Below are 13,523 nucleotides of genomic sequence, written 5' to 3'. Positions count from 1 at the left end.
TTGCTTCCGGGTTCTGATAGTCCCTAGGATTGAGGTCGAGTTCCGCGGACAAGAGCTTGGCCGCCGCCTCGGGCCATCGCCTCTCCTTTCCTCGCGCTCACCTGTTCCAGCACCGGCTTCCGCCGCTCCTTCCCAGTCCCAGCGCGCAGCCGCGCTCCAGCCTCTCTCAGGGCCCGCCTCCTTACGTCACTTCCTGTCTGACTGCTTCCGGGCTGCGGCTGCTCGGGTATTGGACTCGGCCCCCGGAGCCGGCGGGAGCGGTGGGGCTGTGCGGGGCCGTGCGGGCCGTGTTTCGGCGGCGCTCGCTTTCCTGGCGAGCAGCGGCGGGTAAGTGCGAGGCAGGCGGGAGGGCAGGTCCCTGCGCGCGCTGTCGCGGACCAGGCCATCAGCTCCGCTCCCGCGGCCGCGGCTGCTCTGGGCGGCCGGCCGCAGCGCTCGCTCCGGGGCGACAGCACACGCGCCCCGCGACGCTCCCGGAGGCAGGCACCGCGCTGTGGCTCGCAGCCGGGAGGGGAGGCTGACCTGGCTTTGGACTCAGCGAGTGACCTTGGCTGAGTCTGTCCGCCTCGGGAGCCTTGGTCTTCGGGTCTGCGAAGAGGAACGCGGCGGCCTTCCGGGGCCGCGGTGGGCGTGGAATGAGAGGACTCTGGCGTTGCAGGGTGTCTAATGACAGGTCCCGGTATTTCATCGGCAGACCCAGGGTTGTTGGGGAGAGCTTGCCCAGCGTGTGCGATGCCCTGGGTTCGGTCCCCAGCCCACCGACAAAAGACCCCACCAGTAGGGACGCTCCTTCCTTTAAGCCTGGGCGTTTTCCTAGCTGCTATGGTGGTCTGAGGCAGGCGGCTCACAAAGCAGGGTGTAGCTGTTGCAGGCTTATGTCCCCTGCAGAGAAGGGGATATGGCTTCCTTCAGAACCCCCAAGAGAGGCAGCTGCGATGAGGGAAGCCGGGTTCGAGCACAGCCCAGGTGGTTTTAAGAGCCTTGGAAGTCCTCCGTGGCAGTGTTTCTGGAGGCCAGTTAGAGGTGTAGGGACCCTGTATTGTTTTACAGCCAGCAAGAGATGCTGTGGGTGGGTCTGGGAGCCTCTTGCTGAGAAATAAATGCTTAGAGGTTGGGCAGAGAGAGTGGAGGTAGAGGCACATCCCTGATCCTGTTTGGCGGCTGCAGCTGGACTAGGGGTGTGTAAACATGTACATTGGAGGACTGGGATCCAAACAGCACCTGCCGGTACAGGAAGGGGGTGCCTTTCCGTGCAGCCACGGGTCACATCCTTGACTGAGCCTGCAGAAGTAAAGTCGGGCCAGTGGTCTACCTCCCCAATTGTTTTGGTCCTATTCAGCCGAACTTTAAATGAATCCGGCTTTCCACATTGGCTGTTTTAAAGAATAGTGGTTGAGCCTGGTCTACAAAGCGAGTCCAGGACAGCCAAGGCTACACAGAGAAATCCTGTCTCAAAAAAGAAAAGAAAAAAAAAAAAAAGAATAATGATTGGTAAGGCGCCCGTGCACTAGCTTCCTCTACGCTGACTTGCTTTACAGAGGGGCCCAGATTGTGGGTGCAGGAGGTGCCACCCAGAACCAATGGCGCTAGGCATCCTTCTGCTTCCGTGTTCCGGATATTCACAGAGCTGTATTTTTTTCCCCCTGCCAGCTTGATACGGCTTGGCATTCCAGTCATTGGGTTGCTTGGAGAAATTAACAGCTTCTGTCGCTGGGCTGCCTTGTTCTCCTGTAACCAGGCTGTGTTTAGCAGAGAACGTGTTTTTGTTGTGCTTTCGAGAGTGCTGGGAATAAATTGCTGGCTCTGTGCTCAGAAAAGACACCAGTTAGGGCCAGCCACAAGGCAGCCTGTATTCTTAGGAAATATATTCAGCTGGGATGATGTAACTGCCTCACTGCTGGCTGCTCTGTGGCCAGCCTCGCTTCTGGGCTCTTGAGCTTACATCATAAAGAGGTTGGTGGCTCTCCCAGCCCATTTGGTGTGGGAAGATGGCAGTTTTGCTACTACCAGCTTGCTTCCTGGATGCAGGACATTTTGACTGACAAGGCCTTTCAAGGAGCTTACCCAGAAGATGCAGCAGGATGGCTTTTGCCTACGATTAGATTCAAATTCAGGTCTCAAATCCAGTTCTTCTTAGCCCCCTAATTTAGGATAGGTGAGTTGACTCTCTGTGCTCAGTTTCCTCTTTAATTTTGGGGTTATCCTATGGATCTTACTGACTTTTGAACAGCTAGCATAGGGACCTGCATATCCTGACCCCTTTGTAATTGGTACCAGAAATGAGTGAGCTGAATGGGAGAAAGCCAGGCCTTGGGACCTGTTGGCCCTATTGGCTCTGCCGCAGACAGTGATTGCAGCTGGGTCTCTGCTTCCTCAGCTGCTGTAAGGATGAAATGGGAGACGGGATTAAAGTGGCGCTCTGCCATGTCCCTTGGAACATACAGACCCCTATTCTTTGTTTCTTTCTCTTACCCAGCCCTGTGTCGTGTACTTAGGTATTCACACCTGTGCATGTATCTATAGAGGAAGCCAGAGGTTGCATGACTTTCTCTTATCTTTACACTTTTTTTTCTTCATTATTTTTATTTTATGTGGTTGGGTGTTTTGCTTTCATGTGTATCTGGAGCATGTGCATACCTTTGATTCCCAAAGGATGGTGTCTGATCCCCTGGAGCTGGAGTTACAGACTGGTGTAAGCCCGCATGTGGGTTCTAGGAATTAAATCCAGGTCCTCTGTAAAAGCAGCCAGTGCACCGTGCAGTGGTGGCTTATGCCTTTAATCCCAGCACTCAGGAGGCAGAGGCAGGTGGATCGAGGTCAGCCTGGTCTACAAAGTGAGTCTAGGACAGCCAAGGCTAACACAGAGAAACACCATCTTGAAAAACCAAAACCAAAACCAACACCAACCGCCCCCCCTGCAAAAAAAAAAAAAAAAAAAAAGCAGCCGTACTTTTAACTACTGAGCCATCTCTCCAGCTACCACCTTGCCTTCCACCTTGAGATAGGTTATTTCTGTGTAGCCCTGGCTGTCTTGGAACTTCTCTGCAGGCTGGCCTTGAACTCAAAGATCCATATATCTCTGCAGCCCAAGTGGGTGCTGGGATTAGAGGTGGGTGCCACCATGCCCAGCTTTTCATTTTATAGTTTAAGACAGCATCTCTCACTGAGTCTGGAGCTCACCTATTCCTTCTAGGCTGGTTGTTCATCAGGATCCTGTCTTTGCTTCCTAGTGGGAGACCCTGTGCTGTGCTTATGATGGAATCTAGGATCTCATGCATGCTAGGCCGGGACTCCTGCACTGAGCCACCCTAGGACTTGATCTCCCTTTTGGTTTTAAGACTGACCAAAGACCAGCTCGTGCTTCTGAAGCAGGAGAGAGGGAAGCTTCTCTTAGACAGGGAGCTGCTGTGTGTGTCCTCTTTGCCTGGCAGAGAGTTGGTATTGAGAGGATATGCATGCTTAGGCGGCTGCTGAGCTGTTCTAGCTAGAACTGGTTTAGACTGTCTTCTTCACTGGTGGCCATTGCTATCCTGTCCCCCACCATAAATAACCAGGCCAGGCAGAAGGTGGGTGCTTTGTTTTTGTTGTTTTTTTCCAAGACAGGGTTTCTCTTGTAGTCCTGCCTGTCCTGGACTCACTTTGTAGACCACGCTGGCCTCGAATGCACAGCGATCTGCCTGCCTCTGCCTCCCAAGTGCTGGGATTAAAGGAGTGCGCCACCACACCCAGCTTGAAGGTGGGTGCTTTGTAAAACCCCTGTGAGCCATTGGTCTTGGAGTTGTCAGGGGCACAGGCTGTAGGCTGCATGGCATGCATATTTGCAACTCATCTTCCAGCTGCTCTTGTGGCCCTGCTGAGAGACTGGAGGTCACTTTGTGTGCATGTGTTCTTTACATTGTTGATTGGGCCAGTTGCATTAGGTGTCTACCTTGAACTGCATCCATGTTAAGTACTGTGGGGATCTCTGCCTTTGTGGGAGCTACGGGTTATGGGGAGGGACTGAGAGTAAGCTAGTAAAAGAGCACATAGAGCCAATAATTTCAGATTGCAGTGGCTATCTCAGGGAAACGGGGAGTCGGGGTGGGGGTGGCTGGGAAGGTGGGGTTTACTCGACATGACACAGCAGGAGGTCTCGGTGTTGGAGCTGAAGCCTGCAGGGCACAGTGACCAGCCACCCAAGAGTCAGCCTGGCGCAGCTGAGGAGCAAGGGATTATGTGACTGTCGCTTAAGGGAAGGTTAGACTGCTGTGAAGGCAAGTGTGACCTCAGGGCCTTGGCCTTGGTCACAACTTAGCACTCATCTTGGGGCCCTTCTGTTCTCTCCAGGGCCATTTGCTTCTGAACTTCTGTGAGGGTACCACCACAGGCAGTGGGTGAAAGAGGGTCATTCGGGTCCTCCTGTGTTTGTTTGTTGTGACTTCACACTGTAACCAAGACTGTCAGGGGCTCCAGGCAGTTATATCCTCTCTCTTGAGTGCTGGAATGACATTGTGTGCCACCGGACCCAGTGTGTGCCCCAGTTTTGCTACATATTCCACCTTACCCCACTGTTGGTGCTGCCACTCATCATCCCAAACTAGAGACCCTGAGCTGTGGCTTAACTGAGGCTAGGGTGGTCCTGTGGGCCCTGTGATTGTAGCCAGAGCACAGATCTACTAGAGGACCCCACAGGCCAGCCCCAGCCCCAGCCCCCCAAGGTGCAGCCCAGTCCCTTACCCTCCCCACTATTAGCCATGCTGATAGGCTCTCAGCCCTACCTGAGCAGCGTGCAGAAGTTGGCTTCAAGTTAGGTCCTCACCAGCCATACTCTGGAGTCTGGCCAAGAAAGTGTCAGGCACAGTTCACACCTACTCTACCAGAGCCTTCTTGAGAAAGCCTGGTGTCTTGAGGGTGGATTCCTTGCCAGGGCAGAAAAGTCTGACAGGGCCTTCCTTACTTAGCCACATTGTGCAGAGCTGTGTGTGTTGATCTGGATTCATGAAAAAAGGAACCAGAGTGTTAAGGGATTGGCCTGAGTGTGCCCCTGCATTGCTGCCTCACTGGTGCCTGTGTACCCTCTTGCACCATGTTTGTCTGCGGTGTGGACACTGAGTGTCGCTGTATTCACCCGAGGTCACCTGTGAGCTGCTGGGCTGCTGTGCATCCTCACCCCAGCTCAGCACTTTTCTTCTCCCAGCTGGCTGTGGCCCCTCCTAAGCTGAATGGGAAAGCAGTCTGCCTGGTCTCCATAGTCCTCTCCACATCCTTGAAGTAAATGCTTGTGACTTACGTGGCTTTTCACAGAAACCCTGGCTGTGTGTCCTTGTGTCCTGCTGGGAGTGGGACCCCGGGTCCCTCACATAGAGCAGTGCAGACCCAGCTTCCCCCATTAGGAGCAGCCATCCCTCTTTGCTGCCTGGTCTTTAGCAGTCTCCTTTCTGTTGGTGTCAAGCTCCTTCCTATTCCAGGAAAGCAGGGCATGGTGGGCTGGGCCTGGACTCTGATCTCAGCTCCACCTTGGGAGTTTTGTGACCCTGGGTGATTTTCTCAATATATGCCTGTCTTCAGGGGCCATGGTAGCGCCTGTGTCCCACTTAATCAGGAGTAAGGGATTTCGTACCTGGGAATGCTCTGTAGCGCCTGCTCAGCATCTCCCTGCTGCCACCTCTGGCATCACACCCTTGGCCTGGCAGTGCTTCAGGTTTAACTCTGCCTCGGGGCTTTCCCAAACTCCTCCTTCTGTGACACTAAGGCCAAATGTGTTCCCTTTCCCTGAACCCTGCCTTCAGGGGCATTAGTCATTCCTGGGAGCTGGTGAGCTGCAGATCATGGCCTGGCTTGTTTTCACCTTGCACCAAGTATGTGTTCTGTATCTGTTGGGTGGAAGAGCACATGGGGACCATCTGGGCTAAAGAGCCAGCATAGCTTGGGCCAGCTCTTGGCTTTGCTTTCCTCAGCATTCTGGTTTGGCCCCCCCCCCCCCCGAGACAGGGTTTCTCTGTGTAGCCTTGGCTGTCCTAGGCTCGATTTGTAGACCAGGCTGGCCTCAAATTTACAGCGATCCACCTGCCTCTGTCTCCCGAATGCTGGGATTAAAGGCGTGCGCCGCCACGCCCGGCTTTTTCAGCATTCTGGTGCTGGAATAGGGACTAGTCAGATGGGTGATGGCTTCTTGTTTTCCCCCCTTTTCAGAGCATGAGCTGGTCCACGGGCACCATGCCAGTTCTTCATGTGATGTGCCAGCCTCCAGTCCCAGAGCCATGGGGGAGATGAGGTAGCCCTTGGGTTTGACGGGGAAGCCCAGGCCAATGGATACGAAGTACAAGGATGATTTATTCCGGAAGTACGTGCAGTTCCATGAGGGCAAAGTGGACTCCACCCCCGGCAAGCAGCAGCCTGGCAGTGATGAGCGCCTGCGAGTGGCAGCTGCCACCCTGCTCAGCCTGCACAAGGTGGACCCCCTGTGTCGATTTCGGCTGATCCAGTTCTATGAGGTGGTGGAGAGCTCCCTCCGCTCGATGAGCAGTTCCAGCCTGAGGGCTCTGCACTGCGCCTTCAGCATGCTGGAGACGGTGGCCATCAACCTCTTCTTGTTCCCCTGGAAGAAGGAGTTCCGCAGCATCAAGGTGAGGTGGGATGGCCGCCTCTGCCTGCTGCTCCTTCCTGAGTGCATGTGCCCCTGTTGTCAGCCTATGGGCTGTGTGTGTGTGTGTGTGTGTGTGTGTGTGTGTGTGTGTGTGTGTGTGTGTGTGTGTGTGTGTGTGTGTTTAGGGGAGTGTTGAGAGAAGATTCTGCACTTTCCATAGCAGGGGAAGGGCGTGGTGGTAGAGACTGCACTAAGCCGGGCTGGAATTCTGGCATGTTCCATTTGTTTGTTATTATGATGCTGGGCATTAAACCTATGGTGCATGCTCTATCCCTGAGCTCCATCCCCAGCCCTGATGTGTTCTTGAAACTTTGACAGAAGGCTCGAAAGGGACATTCTCAGGGCTTAGTGTCACACTTCCTACAATTCCATCCCCTGTGCTTTCTCATGTGGAAAAGAGCCTTCATACTACATACAAAGCTGATGGCCTCATTGGCCTCACAGCGGCCATGCATGTCTGTTTGGTGGTGTGTATTTAGTGTGTTCTTACGCCTGTGGTCTGCGGGCAGAAGCTCCCCATCTCTCCCTGCTAGTCCCGCTCTACATTTGGTTTGAACAGGCCTCTGTAGCATGCCTCTTTTTTTCTACCCACTCTCTCCCTAGACCTACACAGGCCCTTTTGTTTACTATGTCAAGTCCACATTGCTGGAGGAGGACATCCGAGCCATTCTGAGGTTCATGGGCTATGAGCCTGAGTTGGGGACTGCGTACAAACTTAAAGAGCTTGTGGAGTCCCTCCAGGTGAAGATGGTCTCCTTTGAGCTCTTCCTGGCCAAGGTCGAGTGTGAGCAGATGCTGGGGATCCACTCACAGGTGAAGGACAAGGGCTACTCGGAGCTGGACGTGGTTACTGAGCGCAAGAGTAGCACAGAGGATGCACGTGGGTGCTCAGATGCCCTGCGGCGGCGAGCGGAGAGTAGGGAGCACCTGACCACTTCCATGGCTCGCGTAGCACTCCAGAAGTCAGCCAGCGAGCGGGCAGCCAAGGACTACTACAAGCCCCGGGTGACCAAACCCTCCAGGTCGGTGGATGCCTATGACAGCTACTGGGAGAGCAGGAAGCCCCCCTCAAAGGCCTCTCTCAATCTGCGGAAGGAGCCCCTGGCCATGGATGTAGGGGATGACCTAAAGGATGAGATCATCCGTCCGTCCCCCTCATTGTTGACCATGTCCAGCTCCCCTCATGGTAGCCCTGATGACCCTCCCTCCATCTCTCCCATCAATGGCCTCGGCCTGCTTCGTGGTACATACTTTTCCACTCAGGAAGACGTGGACCTGTATACGGATTCAGAATCCAGGGCCACCTACCGGAGGCAGGATGCTTTGCGGCCAGATGTATGGCTGGTCAGAAATGATGCCCACCCCATCTACCACAAGCGTTCACCCCCCACCAAAGAGTCTGCCCTCTCCAAGTGCCAAAACTGTGGCCTGTCCTGCAGCTCCTCCCTCTGTCAGCGCTGTGACAGTGTACTTGTCTGTTCTTTGGCCTCTAAGCCCAGTGCTTTTCCCAGCAAGGCCTCTGCTCATGATAGCCTGGCCCATGGGACACCTATGCGGGAGAAGTATGTGGGCCAGTCTCAGGGCCTTGACCGGTTGCCACCTGTTCACTCAAAGCCCAAGCCCTCTACCACAGCCACCTCCCGCTGTGGCTTCTGTAACCGTGCAGGTGCCACCAACACCTGCACCCAGTGTTCAAAAGTTTCCTGTGACACCTGCCTCGGCGCCTACCACTACGACCCCTGCTGCAGGAAGAGCGAGCTGCACAAGTTCATGCCCAACAACCAGCTGAACTACAAATCCACCCCGTTCTCCCATCTCGTGTACAGATAGGCCCTGCCTCCCCATCTTCCGCTACAAGGGCTACACCACTGACCTGGCTTGGTCCCCTCAAGAGGTGTCAGAGCAGCACCAGAAGCAGAGACCCGAGCTTGACCATGGAGGCAGCCAGAGTCACTGCTCTGTCACAAAGGAGTTCACTTAGCACCTGACACTCCACTCGGCCATGCTGTGTGGCCGTAGGACAGGGTGGCACTTCCATTCAGTCATTTCACTGACCACTCCCTGCTCAGCTGGCTTGGGTTTGGGTTTTGGTTCTGGTTCCTTTGAAAAGTGGGGACTCTTGCCACACCTGCCTCACCCACTGTAAAGCCAGCTTGGACTGGGGAGGAGCCTTTGGGTCCCCTTTAAATGCCCACCAGGAGTGGCGAGCTGGAGGCCTGCTGGCTTGTGAAATGAGCCCTCCTGCCACACTGGGCCTCTCTGATGGCTCGCCTCTTTTCCTGTTCCCCTGATAAAAGGATCCCTAGGCAGATGTCCCTGCCCTTTGCCTCCACCCCTACCCCTACCCCATCCCCCAAACAGGTCTCAAAGGGGAGCCAAGTCCAGTATTAGCTGAATCTTGCCAGCTCACTCTATCAGCCCAGTGTTGGTGAGCTCTGCTTGGCAAATGGAAAGTGGACTCCACAGCAGGACTGTTTGCGTGTCTGTCCCCATCCCCCCCTGTACTGTACTGTACATACAGAGTTTGAGGTTTATTTTTAAATGAGTATTCAACTTGCTGTGTGTTTCAACATGGTGAAAAATTAATGATAAATGGTATTTATAAAGGTGCCCTGGGTCCTTTAGTCTTCCAAGGGGGACCGAATGCCCTTTCCTGGCGTTTCCTCCACTTGCTAGGGTGGAGAAAGCCTCACGGTAGGGGACTGACAAAGCCCACGTTCCTTTCCCATGGCTGTAGAGAGCTGCTGTCTTCCCTAAGTAAATATACACCTACCTCTGGTGTGCACGTGGGGGGTTAGCTCGGTGCTGAGGTCTGTGCAGTGACCCCAGTGACATGGGGACCCCAGCCCTCACATCTATAGCTCTGGTCTTGGTGCCTGCTGAGCATGAATCTTGTACCCTAACCCTTGAGTCTCTCCTCAGAAGAAAGTCCAGGTGGATCCCCTCCACCCTCATATCGCCTTCCTCCCTGGTCCCCAGGGCTGTCAGCAGCGGCTCTTAGTCTTTTTGCACTAGTGGGCAGAGGTGGTGTGTGCCCATCACACAGATGCTACTCAGACAGCTTTCACGCTTCCCGGTAAAAACTACCCACCTCTGATTTTTCCCTTTTGGGGAGTAGAGCAGGAATAGGGCAGGAATTTGAACTTATCACTTCCTTTTGAACTGTTACACACTTTAGCCATAGGCAGTTGTGATATGTTGTTTGGGATCTATGTGCAAGTGGGGCTTTCCCAAAGGCACTCGAGCTCTAGAGCAGGCTTGATTCTAGCCAAACCCTGAGCCACTGTGAATTTGCTGGTGTTTTTCCAACTCACTAGAGTGATTTTAAGGTTTTCCAAATCTTATATGGCTCTCTTTTTAAAATCTCTAGCTGATAGATCACATGTAGATAGGTGTACATACAGCTGACATTGGAAATATTAAGAGACTGGCCTCCCTGGGAAGCCGTCTTTGATGGTCCTTCCACACTGCAGAACGGATGAGCCTGGCCCACTCCTGAGAGCTCTAGCTTTCATTCCAGTTACTCCAGCATTGCAGGGACTCTCAAGGTGGACAACAGGCCACCTGAGGAAGTGCAGTGTGCTTTTCATCAAGAAATCCTGTGTACAGACTGGCAGACTCGCCCCTCCTAGTGTCTCACTATAGGAGATTGCTGTGATCCTGGTAGTTGAGTATATGCTAATTTAAAATGCACATATTTTGCATTTGGTTTCTACAGAGTTGAAATGTTGAGAGATTTTAAAAAACTAAATAAAGTGTCTTCCATTGTTAAATGAAGTGTTCGTGTTACAGCCCTTCTGTGGCTTCCCTCCTGTGTGGCAAGCTCTGGCCTAGATGCTGCTATAGTTAGCTCAAGTGACAGGACTCAGATACTACCTGGTCATCTGGGGAAGATGGGAAGCAGGCCAGGAATCAATGCTGCCCATTTCCCTAAAGTGGGCTGTGTTCTCCAGGAGAAGTGGTTGGTGGCTGCAGACAGTACTAAAGATGCCCCTCTCCTTTTTCCTGCCTCCTGATTTTTCTCATTAAAGGCATGTTGTACCATACCTGGCCAAAGATTTTTTTTTTTTAAACTTAAAAAGCCAGTTATCTTGACAGATGGTAAGATGGCACAATGGATAAGAACACTGGCTGTTCTTCCAGGGACCCAGGTTCAATTCCTAGTACCCACATCAGGCTCACATCATTTCTAACTCTAGTTCTAGGGGATCCAGCACCCTCTGGCAAAACACCCATACACAAAAATGTTACATTTTCCCATGTAGTTGCATCAAGCTCAACTCCCCCATACTACAGGATGCTGATTAGGGGCACAGGGGGAATGAACCCAGGGCCTTGGGCATGCTGGACAACTGACGCCACTGAACTAGTCTGTCCTAGCCCACACAGATCTTTAAATCGCCACTGTCTTTGTTACTAAGATGGCCCTTCAGAACATAGGAGTCCCAGTTTTTTGCTTTTCCATTTTTGTGTGTGTGCATATGCATGTATGAAAGCCCCTCACTGAGGCACGATCTCGATTAAACCCAGAGCTCGTGGATATGACTTTCATAGGAGCTGGTTTGCCAGTGCCTGAGCTTTGCTTACTCCAATCCTGCCCTGTCACATGCTCTAGTCTCCTGGTTTCTTAAGAATTGGTTGCCTTTCCCTGATTCCTTCCTATCTGCATGTGTTTTGAGGTACCACTGTGGGCTGAGGTCAGATCCCTCAGTGGGCAAGATGAGTATGTGAGAAAGGCCTGGCGTGGTTCTGACATATTGGGCCTGTGTGGAGGGTGATCTGGGATTTGATGGGTCACACAGAAGCCAGTTCTAACTTATAAGGTCTGTATCTAAAAAAAAATTAGGTGTATGTGTGCTTGCCTCTCATGTTTCTGCAGTGTGTGTATACAGGCCCGAAGGGGGTGTGGAATCCCCTGGAGTTAACAGGTACATGGTTGAAAACCTCCATGTGGAGCTGGGCGTGGTGGTACACGCCTTTAATCCCAGCAGTCGGGAGGCAGAGGCAGGCGGATCGCTGTGAGTTCGAGGCCAGCCTGGTCTATAAAGTGAGTCCAGGATGGCCAAGGCTACACAGAGAAACACTGTCTTGAAAAAACAAAAAAGAAAAAAAAAAAAAAAAAAGAAAAAGAAAAAAGAAAACCTCCATGTGGTGCTGGGGATGGATCCTAGTCCTCGCCAAGAGCAGCCAGTGCTCTTAATCACAGACCCATCTCTTTTGCCCCATTAGGTAGGAATTTTTGTTTGTTTGTTTGGTTTTTCAAGACAGGACTTCTCTGTGTAGCCTTGGCTGTCCAGACTCACTCTGTAGACCAGGCTGGCTTTGAACTCAGAGATCTGCCAGCCTCTTCCTCCAAGTGCTGGGATTAAAAGGTGTGTGCTACTGCTCCCAGCTTTTTTTTTTTTTTTGAGACAGGGTTTCTGTGGCTGTCCTAGAACTTCCTTTATAGAGCAGGCTGGCCTTGAACTCAGAGATCACCTACCTCTTACCTGCTGGGTACTGGGATTAAAAGCATGTGCCACCACCCAGTTGCATAGGGTGCTTTGATATTACCCCTCCCCCCAAATTTCTTCATCACTTCCCCTCCCTACTTCATGTCCCTTTTTTGTTTTTAAATAATCCTGAGTCCAGTTAGTGAGAATGGAGAGGGGTTTGAGACAGGGCCTTACTGAATAGTCCAGGCCATCCTCCTGCATGGCCACCGACGCGTGCTTACTGGTCTGCTTGCATGCTTGCGCTGGCTTAAAGTACCAAGCATCTGGAACCACCTCCCAAGGGTGGCACTACCCAGAGGGCTGGGTCCTCCCAAATCAATCATGAGAATGCCCCCATAGGCCGGTGGGTGGCACACACCTTTAATTCAAGCACTCAATAAAAATAAAAAAAGTTGGGCATGGTGGTGGGAGCCTTTAATCCAGCAGATGCAGTGGGTCTCTGTGAGCTTGTCTACAAAGAGAGTTCCAGGACAGCCCTGTCTCAAAAACCAAACAAACGAAAAATGCCCTCATAGGCTTGCCCACAGGCCAATTTGGTGGGGACATTTTACCAATTGAGGCTTCCTCTTCCTAAACGACAACTGTATCAAGGTGACAAAACAAACAAACTAGCTAGTACAAGCCCTTTCTATGCTGAGGACCATCCTCTAGTCTTGGCTTGCTGAGTGCTTTTCTTAGGGAAGCACCTGAAATTTGGCCATATGTTCCTTCTGTATCAATCCAAGTAGCCATAGTTTTACTTTCCCTCCAGCTAATCTGGAGTGTTATGCATGTACTGGTGGCTCTCTGGCATAGCTCAGCACACATGAGACAGACCTTCAGCACAGGCGTGTGGGAGTCTGCCCCCTGGGAGAGTCAAGGCTTACTAAGGTCTCTTATTTCCTGCTCAGTTGTCATTTCACTCGCACTAACATGGGGCACTCCAGTTCTGTTCAGTTAGCAACAGGATCATTTCTATCGCTATATAAAAGGACCTCCCTGTGGGGTGTGTGGTGGATCTAGACATGTGAAAACTTACACAACTGAAGGAACACACACACCACATACATTTTCTTTCTGGTTTTATGAGAATTTCTAGTCATTGTTGGCTGGTGCTCACCATAGAGCCCAGGCTGGTCTCCAACTTGAAGACTTCTCGTGCCTCAGACTCCCAAATGCTTGGACCATTACATTCCACCATGCCTTTGCTTCATGCAAAACTAAAATTGTTCTGGGGAGATGGCTCATCTGATTAAATGCTTGCCTCACAAGTATAAGAACCTGACTTGTTCCCCAGAACCCACACATGTGGGAAGAGGCTCAGGGGTGGAGAGTGCTTGCTGCTCTCAGAGGACAGGAGCTCAGTTCCACTGTACCACGACTACCTGTGACTCCTGCTCATGGCAGGCAGCCTTGTCTACCCA

At 52.4% G+C, this 13,523-nt stretch overlaps 1 protein-coding gene across 1 annotated transcript; it reads left to right on the top strand.

Moving 5' to 3' along the window:
• Positions 1-6,115: 6,115 nt before the first annotated feature.
• Spata2 (spermatogenesis associated 2) lies at positions 6,116-10,040 on the top strand. Its single transcript, XM_051143834.1, has 2 exons — positions 6,116-6,605; positions 7,229-10,040. The coding sequence occupies exons 1-2, from the start codon at positions 6,288-6,290 to the stop codon at positions 8,453-8,455; spliced, it is 1,545 nt and encodes a 514-aa protein (XP_050999791.1). The 5' UTR covers positions 6,116-6,287; the 3' UTR covers positions 8,456-10,040.
• Positions 10,041-13,523: the final 3,483 nt, after the last annotated feature.

Source organism: Acomys russatus, chromosome 4 (genome assembly GCF_903995435.1).
Source record: "Acomys russatus chromosome 4, mAcoRus1.1, whole genome shotgun sequence".
Lineage (NCBI taxonomy): Eukaryota > Metazoa > Chordata > Mammalia > Rodentia > Muridae > Acomys > Acomys russatus.
This window is presented reverse-complemented; position numbering and strand designations above follow the sequence as displayed.

Excerpts from the sequence above, each read along its gene's own strand:
- Spata2 (XM_051143834.1), top strand. The coding sequence starts at position 6,288 with ATGGATACGAAGTACAAGGATGATTTATTCCGGAAGTACGTGCAGTTC. Across the intron at positions 6,606-7,228 it reads AGGAGTTCCGCAGCATCAAG|ACCTACACAGGCCCTTTTGT; the intron begins GTGAGGTGGGAT and ends CTCTCTCCCTAG.